The sequence below is a fragment of the Notamacropus eugenii genome, chromosome 5, assembly GCF_028372415.1.
Source record: "Notamacropus eugenii isolate mMacEug1 chromosome 5, mMacEug1.pri_v2, whole genome shotgun sequence".
In the NCBI taxonomy this organism is placed as follows: domain Eukaryota; kingdom Metazoa; phylum Chordata; class Mammalia; order Diprotodontia; family Macropodidae; genus Notamacropus; species Notamacropus eugenii.
Window position 1 is genome coordinate 325,826,497 of NC_092876.1, and position 23,881 is coordinate 325,850,377.

At 37.3% G+C, this 23,881-nt stretch overlaps 1 protein-coding gene across 1 annotated transcript in view; it reads right to left on the reverse strand.

The window, feature by feature from the left end:
• Positions 1-23,881, reverse strand: part of CLSTN2 (calsyntenin 2) — a 962,254-nt gene that overhangs the window by 155,148 nt on the left and 783,225 nt on the right. Inside the window, exon 6 of the mRNA XM_072613511.1 lies at positions 912-1,097. Coding sequence (XP_072469612.1) covers positions 912-1,097 — 186 coding nt within the window. The remainder of the gene's footprint in view (positions 1-911; positions 1,098-23,881) is intronic.

A 23,881-nucleotide genomic window follows, 5' to 3' on the forward strand; every position in this document is an offset into this window, starting at 1 on the left:
CTAATGGCCTCAAAGAAGGTAGCAGTCATAAGTAAATGCCTTGCTTTCACAATCCAGGTCATCATTTTCCCTCCTCCATGTGCCTGGGACTCCACACTTTAAACGTCTGTGTTAGACACTTGACTCTCCTGACTATGACTGTGCAAGTGAAGGATATGGTTCTCACCAAATGCATATGGTTTCATTTTTAAAATTGTGTTTATTATGGATATAGTGCTGGACTTGGTGTCAGTAAAACTGAATTTTCGTCCTACCTCAAATCCTTATTAGCTGCAAGATTCTCGATAAGTCATTCAATTAGCTTCTCTCAGTCTCAGTTTTCTCATTTGAAAAATGAGAATAATAATTACCTCACAGGGTTTTGGTGAGAATCAAGTGAAGTGGTATATGTAAAGTTCCTCACAAACCTTCAAGCACTCTATAATGTTCATCATTATCATCGTCATCCTACATTGGGGGGGGGGGTGCATTCCAGAGTTTAGGATATTCTCTTATTTGTCAGCTGTGAGGAACTAGAGCTAATGAGTTAGTCCTAACCTTGCCTCAGTTTCCAGCTTTCACTTTCATAAGATCATAGAATGTTAAAAGAGGAAGGATCCTTAAAGGTTATTTAGGTCACTATCTTCATTTCCCAAAGGAAGAAACTGATATGAGTCACGGATATGACTTGTCCAAAGTCAGACATTAAACTAGTGAGGCAGCTGGAACTAAAATCTAAATTTTTGGCTTCCTGGTCCTCATTCTCTTGCCACCATTAGCACATTACTTTTTTGTCTTTGCATCTCTAATCATCTTCTAAGTTGGCTTTCACCATCCTACTTGTAAGTGAAACACAAGGAATGCAATCGAAAGTCAGACAAAGTATCTTGGTTAGGGTATGTATTTTTTAGAAAAGTGAAGGAAGAACATACCACATAACTTCTGAAGAGATTTCTCTGAGTACGTCTCTCGGTCACACCCCTTTCCAATGTAATTGGTCTGTAGTTCTGTGGTTATCTGGATTGAGGAAACAGGCCCATCACAAGTTTCCAGGTGGATGCTAGGAAACAGCGGCATACTCCCTGAACCAGGCTTGTACTCGATTCTCTTGGCCCAGTCTTAATAAAAATAGAAAAAGAAGGGGGAAAATTATTAGAATCTGAGTTAAGATTTTGACCTTGTTTCTACACAGTTCATTCAACTAAATCATCACTTTGTAAAACACAATTTAAATCACATGATCCACAAGGGGAAAGAGGCACATTTAGTTCACACATGCCAAAACTGCACCTGGGTTGAAGTGAGGAAGAAGAAACCAAGATGATCTGCAATATTTCAGATAACCCCTGATTCTAGGGACTTAACCAGTAAATTTACAAATTAACTTGGTTCTCACTCAAATTGGTGTGAAAACCACCAGGCACCTCATGTGTGAGTTTTAGTACTTATCATGTCACTAGAACTCAGCTGTGAGCTTTATCACCAGGGTACCCATCAGTTTAGTATTTTTAGCCAATTTTGACTGTAGGTTAAAGAGATAGTGTCCTAATCCTTTCATCAGAGAAAGGGAGATTCATTCTGCTATGCTGGTATCATATCTTTTTGTTTTCATACAGGTTCCAGGATCTTTAAAAATGAATGCTTACAGTAAGCCCTCGGAATGAGAGACCACACAGCTGTTACAGCTTGGTCTCACATTCTTTGATGTTCAAAGTCCAGATAAGTAACTGTCTGGATAATCAGCTCATTCTCTGATTTGTTATTTTTGAAGGAAAAATTGACTTTCCCATACAAAGGAGACAAGACAATAAGTGGATTCTTTCCTCTTTTCTCTCCTTTCTCCTTAGTTGTCAGTGATGTCTGCAACAAGGGTCAGATGAAAGAAGAAATTGACTTCCTCTTCCCATAGTTGTGTGTAAAAGATGCAGTATGACCACAGAAGACTATGGCCCTGGGAAATGGCAAATATACATAATAAAACTTCATTTTAGTTAGTTTTCAAACGTCTCTTGTTCTCTTTCTCCTCCTCCTCTAGGATTTTTGTTTCTTTTGAGGTTTGTTTCTTTTATTTCTTCTCAGGTTTCTTCTGAGAAACTCAAAGATTTTCAGAGGTATTAACTAGTCCATGTTCATTCCCATCCTATTTATGAGGTAGGTGTGTCATGTATTAGAATATTCATTTTACATATCATGAGATTTCGGTCTCTCCAGTTAATAAGAAAGCACACTAAGATACAGGATTGAATGTATGGCCATATTTGGCCAAATATATAGAAACGGGCCACTAAAGTGCTTTTAAAAAAGATTAAAAATCAGAAGAAAAGACATGTATTTGGGGAAAAGTTTTTCATTAAATATAGTGATAAAAGTCTGTCATTCAAAATCTACAAGGAACTGACATCAATTTTTAAGATTCCTTGCCAACATCAACAGAAAGGTGGTCAAAAGATAAGAATAGATAGTTGTAAAAAAAAAAAAAAAAAAGAAATGTAAGCTATCAACAATTAAAAATGGCTCATGATTATTAGTTATAAGAAAATTCAAATTAAAATGATCCTGAGATATCAGGTTAACAAGGATAATAAAAGATGGGGGAACTCCTTTTTAGAATGGTTGTGGGAAGAGAGACATGCCAAGTTATAGTTGGCAGGGCCTGCTATGAAGGAGTTCAACCAAAAGTTACTAAATTGTTCAAACTAGAGACTTCACTTCTTTGACTATATCACAACCAGGTTATTGACTGCAAGAAAAGACTGATGTGTACATAAATATTCATATGTATGCTATATTAATGTAACAGAACATTACTGCATTGTAAAGAAAGACAAATATGGAGAATTTGGAAATGTGACAAGACTTGTATGAAGTGATATTGAGTGAAAAAAGGCAAAAGAAATTTTTCTTCCTTCTTTGTAAAGTAAACGAGATGACATTCAAAATGACTTCAATGTAAAAAAGAAGGCAACATCGAGAAGCAAAAGAACTCTGGCCAAATATAATGGTTAATGTTAACAACATACCACCAAAGTTAAGACAAAGTTTTCCTTTCTGTTAACCATCAGTAAACTGTTTTGGAGGTGTGTACCACATAGGGGTCTTTGAGTGTTTGCTATAAGGTATCTGTTACGTCAAAACAAAGATGTTAATCAATTTTTAAAATTCATATTGGCAATGATTTCAGTAACTTTGCATAACATTATACCCTGACAGTCTTGATTTTAATCAATAGGAAAAAAAAGAAAATTTTAACATTTTAATAAAAGCAAAATGTAAATGATTTCTGCAGTTTGTGTCCTTTCAGTGTCCAGAAGCTATCTTTTCAGAATAGAGTATGAAAAGACCCCAGTAAAGGCTTGTTGAATATGAATTTTACCATATAGAACCCATTTTCTGAGTTTGTTATCAATAATTACTGCTGTTTCTTGTGATGACTATCATTCTCATTCTCATAATTCATTTATTCATATTTACCGAGCACCACCCATTTGACAGGCCTCTGTGATAAGCACTGTGTGGAATATAAGGATATATAATGCAAAGTACTGTCCTCAAGTAGCTTTTGATTTGGTACAGTAGAGTAGACACATACATAGTTAATGATAATACAAAGCTGAATGTGGTAAGTACCATAGACAAAGCACCAAAGACAAAGTACATTCCCAGGGGTAAGGATCACTTCTGGGATAATCAGGAAAAGCAACACATAATAGGCAATATTATGAGTTGAGTCTCAGAAGATGACTAGAACTTTGAAAAAGTGGTGCTATGGTGGAGGGCATTCCAGAAGGAAAGGAAGGACTGAGCTAAGATATAGAGGCAGTAGAGAATATAGTATATTTAATGAATGGCAAACAGTCCAGTTGGGCTACAGCATAGAGGAACGATAGGATATAGCTGAAAATACAAATTTATATTGGGACAAGATTCTTTACTCTTTAATGTATTAATTTATTTTTTGATTTGGGGGAGGGGTGAGTATTTTTGAATGAAAACTTTTTTTTTAACATAATACAGAAGATGAAGAAACCTGAAGCAGAGGAGAAGCAAATAGAGGGAGAGGTTGAATCATGAATAGGCCTCACTATCATTCTGCAGGAAGGATATACTTGACAGAGACTCAAACAACATTCTTGACCCAAATAAATATCTGTGTCTTTCCAATATCAAGTCCTAAGTTTGTTCTTTGTTTTATAATATAGTCAAATACAGAAATTCTTTGAATCTTGGATTCAAGAAATTTATAGCAACACTGGTTCACAAAATTCTTACTATTTCTTGATAACGTTTTTCACTTGACTTACTTCCATTGTTGTGAAGGGAGGTTACCCACCTATACTCTCAAAACTACATCCTTTTTAATCTAGATTACTTAACAAAGACAGAAGGACAGATTGGCATCATGGAAACAACTCTGGAGGCTCCAGAGACAGAGGACTCAGGTTCATATTATTCCTCTAATGCATACCTGTGTGACTATGGGTAATTGCCCAAGGCTCTGTCCTGAGTTCTTTTCTCTTCTCCCTTGATAGACTACATCTACTTGGTGATCTCATTAACTCCCATAGATTGAATTATCATTGCTATACTGATAATTCTCATATCTATTTATCCAGTAAGACCTCTAATCTTACATGTCTAATTACCTAATAGATGTCTTGAACTGGATGTCCTATAGACATCTTAAAAACATGTCTAAAATGGAATTCATTATATATTTTCCCCAAGCCCTCTCTTCTTTCTAACTTCCCTATTACTGTTGAGGGTACCACCATACTCCCGGTCCCCTAGGCTCACAATCTAGATGTCATCCTCTACATCTCACCCTCTCTCACCTCCTTGTATCCAATTAGTTGCCAAGTTCTACTGATTCTACCTTCATAACCCTTTTGTGTATTCTCCCTGCTCTCCTCTGATACTATCACCAACTTGGTGCAGTCCCTTATCCTTATCCCAGGACTATTGCAGTACCCTTCTGGTTGGTCTCCCTGCCTCAAAGTCTTTCTCCACTCAAATCCATCCTATATTCATCTGTCAAATTGATTTGATAGGTCTGACCATGCAGATGCAGGTCTAATAATGTCACCCCTCTCCTCCTCAACTCTAGTGGCTTCCTATAGTTCTAAAGATCTCCTTTGTATTTTATTTGGTCATTCAGGTAGTCAGTAAGTATTCATCCAATGCTTACTATATGCTGGGTACTGTACTAAGTACTTGGGATACAAAAAAGACACATACATTGTCCCTGCCTTTATAGAGCTTACACTGTATTCGGGGAGACAACATATAAACAACCATGTACAATCAAGGTATATAGAGCAGATGAAGTTATCTGAAAAGGGAGGCATTAGCAGCTTTGGGGGATGGGAACTAGGAAAAGACTACTGTAGAAACTGGGCTTGGAGTTGTCTTGAGGGAAGTTGAGGAAACCAAGAGAGAGACAGAGAGAGAGAGAGAGAGACAGAGAGAGAGAAAGAGAGAGACAGAGAGAGAGAAAGAGGAGGGGGGGGGCAAGGGCACAGCCAATGAAAAGGTACCAGACTATGAGAGTGCCATGTTCAAACCCAACAAGAAACCCAATGCCCCTAGTTAGAGAGAGTAACATGGATGGTAATTCAGCAACAGAGGCCAAGGAACAGTCAGACAACTAGATCTTTAATAAATATTTTAATTGAATTGATGGCATTTTGGAAGCAGAATTGGCCATGACAGAATTCTGAACTGTTAGAAATTATGTTCAAATTCTATCTTCCCTTTCTCCACTCTGGTACCCTCTTTCCTCCTACCATTCAGACCCTTCTTTGTACTCTTGTATTCTTACTAAGACACTCCATTTCCTGACTGGATGTTTTTATTGGCTGTGACATATGCCTGGACCTCTCTCTTTCTTCATATCTAAGTCCTGGCTCCTTTCAAGTCCCAGCTAAAATCTTATCTTCTACAAGAAACCTTTACCAATCTCTCTTAATTAATGCTAGTGCCTTCCTTTCCTCTTGATCATCTCCATTTTATCCTGTGTATGTCTTGTTCATATAGTTGCATATTGTCTCCCCTATCAGACTGTGAGCTCCTTGAGAGCAGGGACTTAATTTTTTGCCTTTTTAGAATCCCCGAACTTATCACAGCTCCTAGACCATAGCAGACACTTAATAAATTTTTTTGGTTGATTGATCTCAGGCAAGTTATTTAATCTTCAAAGCCTCCATTTCCTCATGTGTAAAAGAAGAGGACTGGAATGAATGACTGCTGACATCTCTTCTAGCTTTGGATCTTAGACTTTTTAGCAGTATTTAATTCAGCTGCAGTGATGCTGAAGAAATGGACTTCACTTCTACATCCATTTCATTGCTTTACTTGATAGATTTAACATCACCTTTTTAGTCTTTGCATTCATTTCTGTGAAAAAAACCACTGAATTGGAATTCTTACAATTAGGTTCTAGTCCCCTGGCATGGACTAGCTATGTGACTGGCAGCTCTTTGAACCTCAACTCCTTTATATGCAAAATGAGATGGCTGAAACACATATCTCATCCTGTTTTAATATTATACGATTCTTGAATTCTAAGACTTACTCATAATTATATGCTTAATTATATATATGTACATATGTATGTATATGTATATATATATATGTGTATATATATATATGCATGTATTTAGAAGCAATTGGGGTTAAGTGACTTTCCTAGGGTCACAAAGCTAGTAAGTGTCTGGGGTCAGATTTGAACTCAGGTCCTCCTGACTCCAAGACTGGTGCTCTATGTACTATGCCACCTAACTGCTTCTCTGTATATATGGAACAGGGGACTTGTTTTTCTTTCTCAATGGGGGAGTGGAGAAGCAAGAGGGAGAAAAGATAGATATATGTTGATTGAAAAAAAATTAATTTTAAAAACGCACAATATATTCACTAAAGGCAGAATCAGGAATGAAGGTTAAAGTTCTTTTCTGTCCCTGTTATTCTCATCAGGCTTCAGAGTTTCTCATGTATATTCATTATAAGAATGTCCATTGGAAATCACTAAGCAATGTTCGTCATTTTAAGTAGTTCCCTTCTCCTCAGGTAGAAGTGGTCATTGAGGTAGCCTTTAATTGATTTTCTTTTCTTAGGAAAACTTAATTTCCAGAACACTATAATGCCTAGCATAATTATGTATAGAAATTTTCCCCAGTCACCTTTGTGAAACTACTTTTATTCAGGCCCTTTGGGAAAAACAGAGAAGATTTGAAATGACAGGGTCCTATTACTTCTTCCACAACCCCAACAAGACTGAGGAATGTAGCAGAACTGGAATTCACCCATGGGATTATGCAATCTTCAGATAAACCCTATTCCATAACCTACATAGGCCATGTCTCATGAGTAAGCAGCATCTGTGGTGGCTGTCGACTCAAGGAAACACTGCTGTTTCCCCTTACCTCAGTTATTCAATGACTGATATTCAGTATTTTGAACTTCACTCTTTTGCCTCTGTTAGAAAAACCTTGAAATGAGTGATAGAAATAATAGGGCTTCTGAGAATATGGTTCGATGAGGACAGGGGAAAGAGTACATAGAACACAAGAGTACAAAGCACAGTCTGAGCAGAAGGAGAAAAGAAGACGCCAGAGTAAAGAAAGGGCAGATAGAATTTGAACATAATTTCTGATAGTTTAAAATTCTGCCAGGTTCAGTTCTGCTTCCATAATGCCATTCATTTCAATTAAAATATCTATTAAGTATCTAATTGTCTGACTGTTCCTCAACCTCCTTTGCTGAATAATCATCCAGGTTACTCTCACTAACTAGGGGCATTGGATTTCTTGATGTGTTTGAACATGGCACTCCTGCTCACAGTCTGGTACTTTTCCACTGGCTGTCCCCCATTTTTGAAATATTTGGTCTCCTCATCTCTGTTTGTCTTTTGGTTTCCTCACTTTCTCTCAAGGTAGCTCCAAGCCCAGTTTCTACAGTAGGCCTTTCCCAGTTCCCCTCCCCCAAAGCTGCTAATGCCTCCCCTTTCAGATTCCTTCATCTGTTCTATATCCCTAGAGTGTACGTAGTTGTTTACATATTGTCTCCCTGACTACAGTGTAAGTTCCATGAAGCCAGGGACCATGTATGTGCCTTTTTGTTGTATCTCAAGTACTTGGTACAATATCTGGCCTGCAGTAAGCATTGGATAAATGGCTTACTGACTAACTGAATTAACAAATAAAGCACAGAACTAGGTGCAAAAAAAAAATGCAAAAAAAAATGTAACTGAACAAAAAAACCTCATAAGTGATCTTAGAAATCTAGCAGAAGATCAAAAGATGAGAGATGTAGAGAGGCAAGGGACTTCCCTTCATTTTAACCTTCATTTTACAGATAAGGAAGTGAAGGTTTAGAGAAGCTAAGTGAATTGACCAAGGTAATACAGGTAGAAAGTAGAAAGCCAGCTCCTCTGTTTCCAAATTCAGTTTTATCTCCACTACACCACACTACCTCCCTTCGATAAAAGATTAGCACACAGATAACCATAGTTTGGAATAGGACATGGTGAGTGCAAAAGAGATAGAGTAATACATTTGGAAGAAGGAAAGCATATTTCCCAACAGAAGGGATCAGAGAAAGTGTCCATGGAAGAGCTGGGTCTTATAAAATTGGGAGAACAAGAAGAGGTCATAGGATCATAGAGTTGGAAGGGAGTTCAGAGGTGATACAGTAGTGCGGTACCCATTCCCACATAAGTAGCAAGAGACAAAGCCAGCATTCAAACACAGGTCACTGGTCTTCTGACTGAAAGTACAGGGTTCTTTCATCCATTCTCCAGTGTCCCTCTGGAGATGGTGGGGGAAAGCATCTGTGGCAGAGTGAAGAACATGAACAAAGAAAATTACAATCAAGAAACAAGGACACAAAGCTTCAATGGCAACAGTGAAAGTCTTCTGCTTTGTTATAGTCTATGTGGTTAGTGTGAGTGCATGTATGTGTGTGCATGTGCAAGTGTATGGTGAATTACAGGTGAGGGCAAAAAGTGCAAGGAGTGAAGAGATCTCCAAAAGACAGATACATGGGTTGTTCTGTGCAACTTTCCAAATTCCCAGACCTTGTGTATGATTCCTTTACTTTCTGAATAGTTTGAGATTTCTATTCTTTGAATAGACTATTACCCATGGTAAAAAAAAAAAAAAAAAACAAGAGCAGCATGGTACTGTAGTACAGCCTCTGGGCTAGGAATGTATATTTTCCATTTAGAGTTTACATGACCTCGAGTAAGTTATTTCACCTCTGTGGATTTCAGGTTCCTCATCTGTAAACTGAAAGGGTTAGATTAGATGATGTTTATGGTTTACAATCCTATTATCTGTCTTCTGATTTTATAGCTTTTAATCATGTTCCCCTGAATCTTTGGCATTTTTAGATGGGAGAAAACCATGGCCTTGATCAGGGTACTATTCACCTTGAGCACTTCGGATGCCCTTCTCAGGGTAACTCCAGCTTATTCATGTCCACTGATAACCAGGACTGGATACAGTCTTCCAGGTATTGATGTCTCTTTTTTCATGCAAAGAGATGGTGTTTCTTGTTTTGTTTCCAATGCTTTTTCAGAGGATTCCTATAATTTTGTTGGCCATAGAGCTACAGTTGCATGCAAATACTTGGGATAAGCACTAATTTTGATAGGCCAGAGGCTGGTCCACAGTAACATGCTGTCCCTGTTGTTTACCATGGGTAACAGTCTGTTCAAACAATCAAAATCCCAAACTACTCAGAAAGTAGAAGAATCATACACAAGGTCTTGGAATTTGCTTAGTTGCACAGAACAACCCATATTTCTGCCTTTTGGGAATCTCTTTCACTCAGTGATATGCTTTGTGATAACAGTTGTTTTACTCTTCTCTCTCTTGTTGTACTGATCCATAAGGCCATAAGTGTGGAGAAAAAATTGGACATGCCAAACCATGGAAGCATGGAGATGTAAAGGTCAATGGGAGAGATGCCATAGTGAAATGGATGGAAACTCTCTTTGCCAGGCCCTATCATTAAGTCCACTCCCTCCATTCCACAAATGATGAGCTAGTTTCAGTGAGATAAAGTCAGAGGTCCCTGCATATGATACACTGAAAGAAAACAAGCAAACAAAACATTCTATCCCAAATCATGCCCCATACTATGAACAGGAAGAGCTGAGTTCTAGGTCCAGAGATCTCAGTCCCAAAGACCACTGGTATGGGGCTCTCTCTTCATTGCTGAAGATGAATGTCCTGCCCTGAGTGAAGGGTTGCGTGGAGCTGGGGAGACCAAGAGAGCTCTAGCCTTCTTTGATTTTTCTTTGGGTCACTTCTGGCATTTCTGTCTTTCAGGCTTGAGAGAGAAGGCATACGATGCCAACCCCACTTCAGGTTTCTGAAGGAAAATGCTCTGGCGGGAAGCTGGAATGAGAGAAGCTGGCTATCTCCATCATGTCTCTATCTCCAGCTGGATACACTAGAAACGTCAGGGAACTTCTTCTTGGATGAATTGTTACCTACTTGCCACTCTGTATGGTCTGGCACATATTTCTATAAGTATATTTTCTATGATTTCTTTTTTATTATTGACTTGGATTGATAATTGCTATATGTGTTCATTATGGAACTGGTATTTGGAGGGAAAATAGTCAAACCTCAGATATAAAGCTTGGAATTCCTTTTTTTTTTTTAAATTAAATTTATTTATTTAACTTTTAACATTCATTTTCACAAAATTTTGGGTTACAAATTTTCTCCCCTTTTATCCCCTCCCCACCCCAAACACCAAGCATTCTAATTGCCCCTATGACCAATCTGCTCTCTCTTCTATCATCCCTCTCTGCCCTTGTCTCCATCTTCACTTTTGTCCTGTAGGGCCAGATAGCTTTCTATACCCCTTTACCTGTATTTCTTATTTCCTAGTGGCAAGAACATTACTCGACAGTTGATCCTAACACTTTGAGTTCCAACTTCTTTACCTCCCTCCCTCTCCATCCCTTCCCTTTGGAAGGCAAGCAATTCAATATAGGCCAAATCTGTGTAGTTTTGCAAATGACTTCCATAATAGTTGTGTTGTATAGGACTAACTATATTTCCCTCCATCCTATCCTGTCCCCCATTACTTCTATTCTCTTTTGATCCTATCCCTCCCCATGAGTGTCGACCTCAAATTACACTCTCCTCCCCATGCCCTCCCTTCTATCATCCCCCCCACCCTGCTTGTCCCCTTATCCCCCACTTTCCTGTATTGTGAGATAGGTTTTCATACCAAAATGAGTGTGCATTTTATTCTTTCCTTTAGTGGAATGTGATGAGAGTAGACTTCATGTTTTTCTCTCACCTCCCCTCTTTATCCCTCCACTAATGAGTCTTTTGCTTGCCTCTTTTATGAGAGATAATTTGCCCCATTCAATTTCTCCCTTTCTCCTCCCAATATATTTCTCTCTTACTGCTTGATTTCATTTTTTTTTTTAAGATATGATCCCATCCTCTTCAATTCACTCTGTGCACTCTGTCTCTATGTGTGTGTGCGTGTGTGCATGTGTGTGTGTGTGTGTAATCCCACCCAGTACCCAGATACTGAAATGTTTCAAGAGTTACAAATATTGTCTTTCCATGTAGGAATGCAAACAGTTCAGCTTTAGTAAGTCCCTTATGACTTCTCTTTGCTGTTCACCTTTTCATGCTTCTCTTCATTCTTGTGTTTGAAAGTCAGATTTTCTTTTCAGCTCTGGTCTTTTCATCAAGAATGCTTGAAAATCCTCTATTTCATTGAAAGACCAATTTTTCCCCTGAAGTATTATACTCAGTTTTGCTGGGTAGGTGATTCTTGGTTTTAGTCCTAGTTCCTTTGACTTCTGGAATATCCTATTCCATGCCCTTCGATCCCTTAATGTAGAGGCTGCTAGATCTTGTGTTATCCTGATTGTATTTCCACAATACTTGAATTGTTTCTTTCTAGCTGCTTGCAATATTTTCTCCTTGACCTGGGAACTCTGGAATTTGGCCACAATGTTCCTAGGAGTTTCTCTTTTTGGATCTCTTTCATGCGGTGTTCTGTGGATTTCTTGAATATTTATTTTGCCCTCTGGTTCTAGAATCTCAGGGCAGTTTTCCTTGATAATTTCATGAAAGATGATGTCTAGGCTCTTCTTTTGATCATGACGTTCAGGTAGTCCCATAATTTTCAAATTGTCTCTCCTGGATCTGTTTTCCAGGTCTGTTGTTTTTCCAATGAGATATTTCACATTATCTTCCATTTTTCCATTCTTCTCTCTTTGTTCTGTGATATCTTGCTTTCTCAAAAAGTCATTAGCCTCCATCTGTGCCATTTTAATTTTCAAAGAACTATTTTCTTCAGTGAGCTTTTGAATTTCCTTTTCCATTTGGCTAATTCTGCTTTTGAAAGCATTCTTCTCCTCATTGGCTTTTTGAACCTCTTTTGTCAATTGAGTGAGGCTAGTTTTCAAGGTGTTATTTTCTTCAACATTTTTTTGGGTCTCCTTTAGCAGGGAGCTGATCTGCTGTTCATGCTTTGACTTCATGTCTCTCATTTCTCTTCCCAGCTTTTCCTCCACCTCTCTAACATGATTTTCAAAATTCTTTTTGAGCTCTTCCATGGCCTGAGCCCATTGGGTGGGCTGGGACACAGAAGCCTTGATTTCTGTGTCTTTGCCTGATGGTAAGCATTGTTCTTCCTCATCACAAAGAAAGGGAGGAAATGCCTGTTCACCAAGAAAGTAACCTTCTATAGTCTTCTTTCTTTTCCCTTTTCTGGGCATTTTCCCAGCCAGTGACTTGACCTCTGAATATTCTCCTCATACCCACCTCGCCTCCTGATCCTCCCAACCAGTGTTTGGGGTCTGAGATTCAAATGCTGCTTCCAGCCTTAGGGCTTTTGGCCGGGGTAGGGCTGCTATTCAGTGTGAGATTAAGTTCAGGTGCTGAGGTCGGGGCAGGGCCGCCTCTCAGGCTCAGTTCCCTCAGGGGGTTTATGCACAGACCTTCCACAATGGATCCAGGCTCCTGCCCCCTTGGGGAGCCCTGGTCTGCAGCCGCCTCTCAGCTTCTATCTCCCGGGGGGGGCCTGAGTTATGGGGGCACCCCACTCCCCTCTCGACCTGCCCAAGAGACTCTCTCACTGACCCCCGTCACCTGTGGGTGGAGGGACTTGTGCGGCCGCTGGAGATCCCGTCCCTGAAGCCTGCTCAGATCTGTACCTCTTGGTGCCGCGGCCGCGGCAGGTCTGGGCTGGGCTCCGCGTCTGCAGCGCAACGGACCTTTTGCGAGAGGTTTGCAGGTCCCTCTGTGGGTGGAGGGACCCGCGTGGCCGCTGGAGATCCCGTCCCTGAAGCCTGCTTGGATCTTTTCCTCTTGGTGCCGCGACCGCGGCAGGGCTGCACTCAGCTTCCAGTCCTGGCGCCCAGTTTGCAGCGCTAAGGACCCCCCGCGAGAGGTTTGCGGGTCTCTCCGGAACAGAAATCTCCCTCCCTCCAATGTTCCATGGCCTCTGGGTGCAGAATTCGCCATAAGTTACTTCCCTGTAGCCGTTTTATGGGTTGTGGGTTTGGAGCTATGTGTATGTGCATCTTTCTACTCCACCATCTTGGCTCCGCCCCTTGGAATTCTCTTTCCCTCAATATTGATACATCAATAAGAAATTAGCTTAAACCTGAAACATCTTCTAGACTAGTAATATTTAAGGGAGTGGATAGATACTAGACAGATACTAGCCTAATGCCCCCTCTCTCTGAAGTGAGTAGGGTGGTAACCTCTAACCCCCAGCTGTCTGCCTCTCCTCCCTTGGAGATGTGTGAGGGGGAGAAGAAGCTAGAGTTATCTATTGCCTCCCTTTGAGCCACAGGACAGCCCCATGCTGTAAATGGGGAACAGCACTTCACAACACATGGGTCTTGCCAGAATCCTGTCTTTACCTAATGACTGACCTAATTTCATATTATCTATCAGTTATGAACTATGTTATATTGACTAAACTTTTTTCCTTTGCCCTGTTACCCCCTTATTACCATGGCTACAGCTCACTGCTTATTTCTTTGTATAGACACTCCTATAGGTATGAAGGTTTGGCCTTGCTGAAGTGGATCTCTTCAATATTAGAGTAGACCCCAGCATGCATGTCTAATTTCTGTGATTTACAAAAAGTTTGAGAGACATAGTTTCTGGATAATTAATAATTGTATTAATTACGCTAGTAATTAATAAAAAGGATGATCATTTGGCCATTTCTCCTAAACCAAAGACCCCTTATGTAACCTTCTCAAAGCTTATATGTCCTTGGAAGAGAGGGTATTCCTGAGGGTGGTTATCAACTCTGATTGGTTAATAATTAATGAGAATTAATATTATAATGAAAGCTGGGATTATTCTAATGAGGAGCTGGGGGAATGTAACTGATCATCACTCAGTCTTGGACAAAGAGACTTACCTCTTATCCAGACTACCCACAGTTAGGGCAATCTAGCCAAACTAAAACACAGTGGGCTAGATTTTACTGGACTAAAAATCTCTTTACCTTTTGATCAGATCTGAGCTTTGATCAAATCTAAGACACATCCAGTGGGTTCTGTCTGCCCCAGATTTATTTTCTTTATCAGCTCTGCTCTGCAAAAGCTGACTCACAGGGAATGAGGAATTAGAATGGACAGGGGGAAGCCTTTGTCCTAATTCAATAATTGGTTATTAATATAAAATTATTAATTCTCTCATTTCTCTCCTCCAGTGGAATAAAGAACACTTTTTAATCTATAACCTCCGTGATCTCTTTGGCCATTTATTCTCAGAATTGACATCACTCTTTGAGAACCAAATAGAATTACCTCTCCGGATTTCTACTAGAAAGATAGAGTATCAAAACTCCTAATTAGTATGAGTATGCAAACCACCCAAAACTTAATCATAATCATTACATAGGCTCAGGTTAGAGGCTAACATTGCCACCTTGTGGTGAAACAGAATCTTTCAAGGCAGTAGGGACTTTAAATTGGGTAAACTCTTATTTTGCAGATGAGGAAAATGAGGGATAGGAGTAGTTAAACAACTTGTACAAGGTCTCACAACTAGTTAGTGACTGAATCAGGATCAGAACCCATATCCCTTGCTTGTCTCACTGAATTATGCTCCTTTGGTTTTGAACTTGGCCAAGGAATTAAGAGTTGATCATTTCACATAGAGGACTTGTGTTTTTGGAATTCCCCTCATTTATATTACAACGTATCATTGCTCTGACCAACCAGGTTTATTCTGAGAATGTTCTACCCACTGGTTTCTATGATTGGATAAATTATTCACCTAGCTGAGTTGTGCTCTTGAGAAAGTGTTTACATTTTTACAAAGATGGCTGGAGGTAAATTGATCGTTGTGGCTGCAATTTCAAGAAGTGAAAGAAAAAAAGAAAGAAAAAGAACAACCATGGTTGGGCTAATTCCACCCACAAATATTTTATTTCTAAAATTGAGAACATTGACCTGCTATGTAAGATCTGGAGCCAATCTCTGCGGATAAAGGATTTAGGACTGTGATTATTTTATTATAACCCCTGTGAAATTTAGAAATAGGTGTTTTCTTATCAGGAGAATATTAATCATCTGATATTTTCATATTACCTTCCTGGAGCTAGAGAAAAACTGAATCTGTGACTGCTGCAAATCAAAGCCTTCAGGGGGCCCTTGTAATCCAAAGATTGAGAGGCATCATTCCTTTGTTCCGATCGGAAACGATAAAATGATAAAAACAAATTGGGACAAGTGGACTGGAAGACACATTCTTTGTTTCTCCTGAAAAGTAAATGTGCCTGGCCCTTCACTTCTTGATCTTAGCAGCTCTAAGTCTCTGTATTGTTAGAAAAAGACCCTTACCACAAATATTGGCGAAGTTGGTATAAGGATATGTTAAGGGAGAACTATCAAATGAAGGCACTGTATCAGATAACACCAATGGCTCCTTCTAGATCAAATATTAAATGAAGATATGAACCTTGTGCCCTGTTTACTCATATCATAGAGTTCCCAGACTGAGAGTTTCCACTGAGTTAGAATGATCTACTCAGTAGATAATAATTAATAAGTAAAACATTTATATAGTGGCATATGATTTTTAAAGTTCATTGTATACATTATGCCATATAATCTTAACCACACTATGGAGTGTGTTCTATTATTATTTCCTTTTGATAGATGAGGATACTGAGGGTGAGAAAGGTTAAATAATTTGCCTAAGGTCATATAACTAACCAGTTAGGGCCTGAAGGAATATTCAGAGTTCTTCCCAGTTCTAAGTCTACTATCTATTATGCATCTTGTCCTATAAACCAGTGGTTCTCAAACTTTTTAGTCTCAGGATTCCTTTACATTCTTAAAAATTGTTGAGGACTCCAGAGTTTTTGTTTACATGGGCTATATCTATCATTCTTTGCCATATTAAATATTTATTTATTCTTTTGAAATTACAGTATAAACCTATTACATGTTAACACAAATAACACATTATAAATGAGAAAATGATTATATTTTCCAAAACGAAAAAATTAATCAGAAGAGTGACATTATTTTACATAGATATGTGTATATGTTAGTTGGTTGGCTGTTGTCCTTCGCCTTCGAAGAGGACCAGAAGGACATCACCATGTGTATATGTATATATATTTTAAATATCTTCAATGTCTTGCTTAATAGAAGACAGTTTGATTCTCATATCTGCTTCTGCATTCAATCTGCTAATATATGGTGTTCTGAATGAAGTCTATTAAGAAAATCTGGCCTCACAAAGAAGTGTAGCTGAAAAAGGTAGGAACATTTTAATAGGCAGATGATGTCAATATTATGAAAATAGCTTTTTCCTTGCAGATCCTCTGAAGGGGGTCTTGGAGACCTCCCAGGGACTGGCAGACCACCCTTTGTGAACAGTTGATCTAAACAAAGCAGCAGGCCATTTGTAAACAAAGGTTATCAGCTTCTCTGAGCCTTTGGGAAGAAAAATTAGAGTCTAAGGAATGAAGAGCACTTAAAAAATGGAATGAATAGGTAAGATATCAGGGATAGGAGAATAAAGAAGCTTATTTTAAAGTAGTCCCATCATGAGTATACCAGAAATATCCTATGCATCAGCCCTGCACTCCAACCTAGCCTAGACTTAAGCTTTTAATGAGACAAGTTTTGATTAAAGGCTCAAGGACTCAGAATTTTAAGAATCAGAAGAAGATCCTTTGGTCCAACCCATTCGTGTTACAGACAAGGAAACTGAGGGCCAAAGAGGAAGAGTGACATCCCAAGTCACACAGGTAGCAAATTACAGAACTGCATTTCAAATCCAAGTCTCTTAATTCCATATACAAGACGAATATTCTTTCTACTTTACTATATTCCTGAAATATCCTAACTTCTCTGACTGTGAAAACCTATTTTTACGTGGGCAGACCACCTATGGCTTTATCTCAAAGTTCTTTGAAGCAATTCTTGTTTCTAACGCATACCTTTCTTGGGGTAATAGATGCATTCTGTAAATTATTTTCCTAATGAGACAAGTAAGATACCCATTTACCTTTATTTTTAAAAAAAATGTTAGTGATGGCTTTTCTTTCTTAAGTCATAGTCAAATTCCCCAATGAATACACCCTTGCAACAGTGAAAACCTATTGAGTAAAACCTACTAATAAAATAATCACATTTAGTAAAGTATGTACCTCTCTACTGAGAGAAAGAATGTTTTGCCATCTGTTTTAGGATATGCGTCAAGCATTTGCCTTTAAAGTTCAAATATGTATGTGTTAGTGATAGGATAGTGGAGGCTGAGAAGTGAGGATAAGTTCCAGGCTACTAGGATTTAGATGAACAAATTCCTCTTTGTCCTTTCAAACTTGTCAAGATTTTATAAACTTCTAGCATATGCGCCCCCAGCTTCTGGCCTTCCAGACTGAGGAGGCTGAACTCCTCCTTTTAATTTATCCACCCCAACCTCATAAATATATTCAAATGGATTTTTTGAATTTAAAATAGTATCATTTTTTTAACTAAAAATAATTGTGGAATTCTTAGCCCAGCCCTTCCACTGCAGCCAGTCATAATATATGAGAATATTATTAAACATATTTGGACTCCACTAATATCCTGTTCTCTCCAGGTTTACCAAGAGACTTGGAGAGGAATGAGTTTCTAAATTAGATGTGCTAAAGAAAAAACCACAAAGCTCTGAGAGGTTCATGTTCTGCTCCTATTCGTGGGTCTCATTAACTTGTTTTACCTTGGGTGATACACAGCAGACTGACTATAAATTTAGATACTCAGCAAAGAAAACAAGAATTTCTCATGTTAACTTTAAGACTTTATTCATACCATGAAATAAAATAGTATTGTGAGGTGATTAATGCATTCTAATTCATTTGAAATGTCATCATCACCTTGTTTTTGTGTTTATCACATTCTCACAACTTTGATTTATGCATACACGGCAAATTCAGCAATTACCTTATAATGCATCTAGTGGATTAACTGTAATTACTGCTAATATAAAGTGATTAAAATCTATGGAACTATCAAAAATGATTGGGGAATCCCACATCCCCAAAGGAAGGAGAATTAGCATACTCTATGTTCTAGTCAACCGAAATTTGAACAGAATGTTTCCTCTAAAATTGGATGTTGACTAAGGTATTTCATCTAATGGGCATCTACTCTTACAAGTGAAAATACTGAAAGAAAAGATCACAAGAAAAAAAATTCTACCAACAATTCTCTTGATTAATTTTAACTAATAATTTTATTATTAAAACTACAAAGTCATATTCATATAGCAACACTTTACAAATTTAGTAATTCAGACATTATTCGCTTCCATTTCCCAAATTAAGAAACTGAGGCATGGAGAGATTGGATGACTGATCAAGGACATTGGCAAAGCCAGCATTCAAATTCAAGTCTTCTGAATTTCAGACTGGTGTCCTAAATGACACTTGTGAGATATCTTTGGAGAATTGCTCACAAGTGGCCAAACTAGCAGACAGGGTTTTGTAATATTCTTTTTTAAACAAAAAAAACTCATTGGTACTTTTTCTTTTTTATATCTCATTTTTTTCTGGATATTTAATTGCCCCATCCTGCCAAGTTGAATCTTCCTTTTTAACAAAGAAAAACAGCTAAGGCAAAACAAGAGACACATAGTGTCTGAGGATGCATGTAACACTTTACCGCTAGCCGTCCCCATCTCTTTTCCAAGGAGAAAGAAGCATGTTTCATTATTTGTTCTCTGGAACAGTTGATGGGTTTTTCATTTGCTCAGATCTCTGCTCCCTTTGAATGATCTTTTCAGCAACACAGTCTTTGTATATTTTGTTCTTATGGTTCTGATGATTTCATTCTGCATCAGTTCACTCATAGCATCTCTTGAACTGCTCTTCATTCACCTTGCTGAGCAGAGTGATAGGGATTTGAATGGCGATTGCTGACAGGCTAAAGCAATACCTGTGGGAACAGGGTGGAGGTGGGGAGAATATTCAACGTGGAGAGGGCTATTAGGGTGGAAAGATGGTGGTGAGTGGCTCTTTGCCAGAGCTGTTTGGTGATAAGTGATGTGATCAAATCTGTGGCCAAAGGAAGTTGAAGGTCTCAGTCATCAAGGCGAGGATAACCCAGAGCAAGAAAAACTTGTTTTTTTTTTTCTCCCAGATCCTCTCAGATCCAAAGTCTAATATCTGTCTTGATAAGATTCAGAGTTTCTTCTGCATTTCTATATCTGATGACCACCTTCACTAGATGCCTGAATCCAATATCAAGTTGTAAACTGTTGTGAACAATTGCATGGTGGCTCAAATGACTATTTTATAGTGAATATCTTGTGTTTGAAGCAGCAACTGTGATTTCTGGGGGTCTAGAAGAGCAGTAGAGTCACAGCTTATTGCCCTCCTTCCACCTTTAGCTTTTTGATTCATATACACACCAAACAAAATTGAGAACAAAAAAACTGTTTACAGTATCTAAACATATTTGCTTCTGTGGTATCTCCACTTCATTATGACAAGGTAATGGATAAAGGCTCACTGAAATATAGTAGTGAAAAGGGAAGTAAAATTTGGCAGAGGTAGTAATCAGACCTGATTTCTAATTGGATAAATCCACAACCTTATATACTCCGTAAAAATGAGTCAGTGCTCTTCAGGAGAAAGAGGTAAAGCTAAGAATAAATTGCTGACTATCTAAGAACCATAAAGAGGTTGGCATTTACTTATCACTTTGGTCTAATGACTGGCTGCATGTGTGAACATTAAGTGTTAGTGTGGAACTTACTAAGACCAAGATCCTTTATTCTAAACACAAGGTAGTACATGGCTATCTATACGACCTGGTGGTTAAACACACAAATCTTCCCATATCATTCCTCCCATAAATTCCTCATATCATTTCATACTACGTAGTAATATTCGTACTACATGTCATATCATTTCACATTACATAGCAATATTCCCTATATCTATATACCACAGATTATTTATTCTTTCTTTAACAGAGAGTCATTTTGGTTACACTTTTTTTTTTTTTTTGCTACCCCACAAAATACTGCCAGGAATATATTGGTAATATATGGGGACTTTTATTTTTATCACTGGCTTCTTTGAGGTATATATTCTGTAATGGGATCACTGGAATAAAGGGTATGAAAAGTTTGGTCACTTTGCTCATATAATTCCAAATTATTATTCAGAATATACATACAGTAATAAGAATATCCAACTTAGAATTATAGGATCTGAGTTCAAATGTTGCCTTTGTAACTTACTGCCTTTGTGACATTGGGTATGTCACTTCTTAACCTTGTGTCTCAATTTTCTCACCTGTAAAATTCAGAAGTAGACTAGATGACCTTAAGGTATCTTCCAGTTCTAACTCTTATAATGCTATGAATTATTAACAGTTGGATCAATTCATAAAGCCACTAATAGTGCATTAGTGTGGCTGTTTTCTCATAACATCTCCAACATTGGCTTTTCTCCTTTTTTGTAATCTTTTCTCATTGGAAGGTTAAATGAAAAATCAAGTTTCTTTTAATTTGAGGGTTTTTTTTAAAGTTATTTAGAACACATTTCATATGGTCATTTATAGTTTTCAATTGTTATTTTGCTCATATCCTTTGACTACTTTTCTATTGGGGATTTTTTTCTTGGGCTGTTATATTTGCATTAATTCATTACATATCTTGAATAACAGACTTTTATCAATGATATTTGATGAAAATATTTTCCAGATGCAACCATTTCTCTTTTCATTTTATCTGCTTTTCTTTTGTTTGTAAAAATGTAATTGAAATGTTTAGCACTATATCATAATAATTTTTATCCTTTGTTTAATCAAAAATTCTTTCCCTAACCATAATGGCAAAAGGTATCCTTTTCTCTTCTAATTTTAAAAAATGCTTATCATTGTATGTAGTGTAAGATGCCAATCTGAATCTAATTTCTGGCAAACTGCTTTGCAAATTTCCCAATTAAATAGGTAGTCTCTTTCCTAGCTAATTTAAAGATCAGACAACTGTTTTAATTTTCTTTAAGTTCTTGCTTATGTAATATGTTCTATTCATCTTTCCCTCCTATTTTTTTTAACTAATAAGTATTTTTTTTTTTTATGATTACAGCTTTGTATTCTGGAAGTGCTATTTTCCTTTCATCCTTATAATTTTTAATTATTTCCTTTAAGATTCTAGATCCTTCCAAATGAATTTTATTATTTTGCCTAGTTCCAAAAGGTATCATTTTAGTAATTTTATTGGCATGGCATTAAATCTGTATATTTATGTGTTAAGTATGTACAGTCTTATTATATCAGTATAGCTTAACCATGAGTACTGAATAGCTCTACAGTTATTTAAGTCTTTCATTTCTACAAATTTTATTTTGCAATTGTATTCATATAAATCTTATGAGTGACTTGGTATATAAGTTCCCAGATATTTCAAATAATTTAGAGTTGTTTTTTTGAAAGGGATTTCTTTTTTTTAATCAACTCCTGCTTTTTTTAGTACTGCATAGAAATGTGATAATTTTGCGGATTTATTTTATCTCTTTCTTCTTCACTAAAGCTTTTTTATAATCCATTTCATTTTCTCCTTAATTCTCTGAAGTTTTTTTAAGTACAAACCATCATGTTGTATGTAAATGAAGACACCTTTTATTCCTTCTTTGTTGATGTCAATATCTTTAATTTTACTTTTTTATTTCCATAGGATTTCCAGAACTATGCCAAATGAAAATGAGGAGATGGGATAGTGATGCTTTATTCATTTTACAATAGAAAAGTTGTTGTAAATAATTCTAATGATTGTTTTTAAATATATGCTTGGGATCATATTTAAAAAGAAACCTTTTTTTGTCTATGATTTTAGGGGTTTTAATGTATATGAGTGCTATATTTGGCCAAAGGCTTTTTTTGGTGTCTATTGAAGTAATCATCTGTTTTATTGTTATCATAGTAGCTAAAATCAATATAATGTTTTAAGGATCACAAGTCACTTTATATATATTATCTTATCTCATCCTCACAACAACCCTTTGAGGTAGGTGCTATTATCATACCAATTTTGTAAATTGGGATGTCAAATGACAAAGCTAATGCTGAGAAAAATTATTTGATTTGACAAAGTTATGCATACAGTAGGTGTTTGAGGCAAGATTTGAAGTCAAGTCTTCTTAACTCCTTAGTCCAGCACTCTTTCTGCCATTCTAAGTATCTGCCTCACTATTTGTCATTTCTATGTTTCATTGACTAATTGTCTTCTTAGTGCCCTATCTTTTAATTTCCTATTGGTGGTCCAAAATGTAGCAATGGGGAAAAAAAAGCAGAAAATCACAAATCCAATATATCTTTGCATAAATGAAGAATGAGCTCCTCACCACCAAGGGTCTGATATTTGGCAAGAACAGATGAATAGCTGCCTTTTGTACATTTTACTATTAAGGACTGATATTCCTTTATTCATAACGAATTCATAATGTGACAGCTTCATTGTTAATTTTCTTTTGTTATTGTTGCTGGTCAGTCATGGCATACCCCTATCTGGTGTTTGTTTTTTGCAAAGACACTGGATGCTATTTCCTTCTCCTGCTCATTTTACAGGTGAGGAAACTGAGACAAACAGAGTTGAGTGACTTGTCCAGGGTCACAGAGCTATTAAGTTTCTGAGGCAAGATTTGAACTCAGGAAGAGAAGTCTTCCTGATTTCAAGCCTGGCACTCTATCTACTATGCCACCCAGATGCCCCAGCATTCTGTTAGCCTCCATTCAAATGTCATTAGTGGCTCCTCTCTATAGTTCTGAGAAGTAATATGGAATAATGGGTAGAATAAAGGACCTGTAGATCCTAGGTTTAAATCCTGTCTCAGAAAGAAGAAATCCTACCAAATTCTTTCTATGAGACAAATAGGGAACTGCTAACTAAATCAACAAAAGATGAAGGAAAGAAAGAAAACGATACATGAATATCTCTAGTGAATATCTATTTAAAATATCTAAAAGATTAACAAAACGAACAAAATAAGATTCAATGTGACAAAATGCTACAAAATGTAATACCCATTTATATTTAAAAAATTAAAAAACTTAGGAGTGAAAGATTTTCCTTTATATAGTTAATACTATCTAAAACCAAGATCTAGCATGATCTGGGATGGAAAAATATTAGAAGTCTTTCCGAAAACATTGAGATAAAACAAAGGTGTAAACTTTCACCACTATTTTTTGATATAGTTCTAGAAATGCTAGGTATCTCAATAAGACAAGATGCATAAATTCAAAGTATAAGCGTAGACAAAGAAGAAACACAGTTATTGCTTTTTGCTGATGGCATGACAGTTTACTTAGAGAACCTTAAGGAATCAACTACTGTAGACATAATAACTTTGGTAAAGAATCAGGATATAAAATAACTCA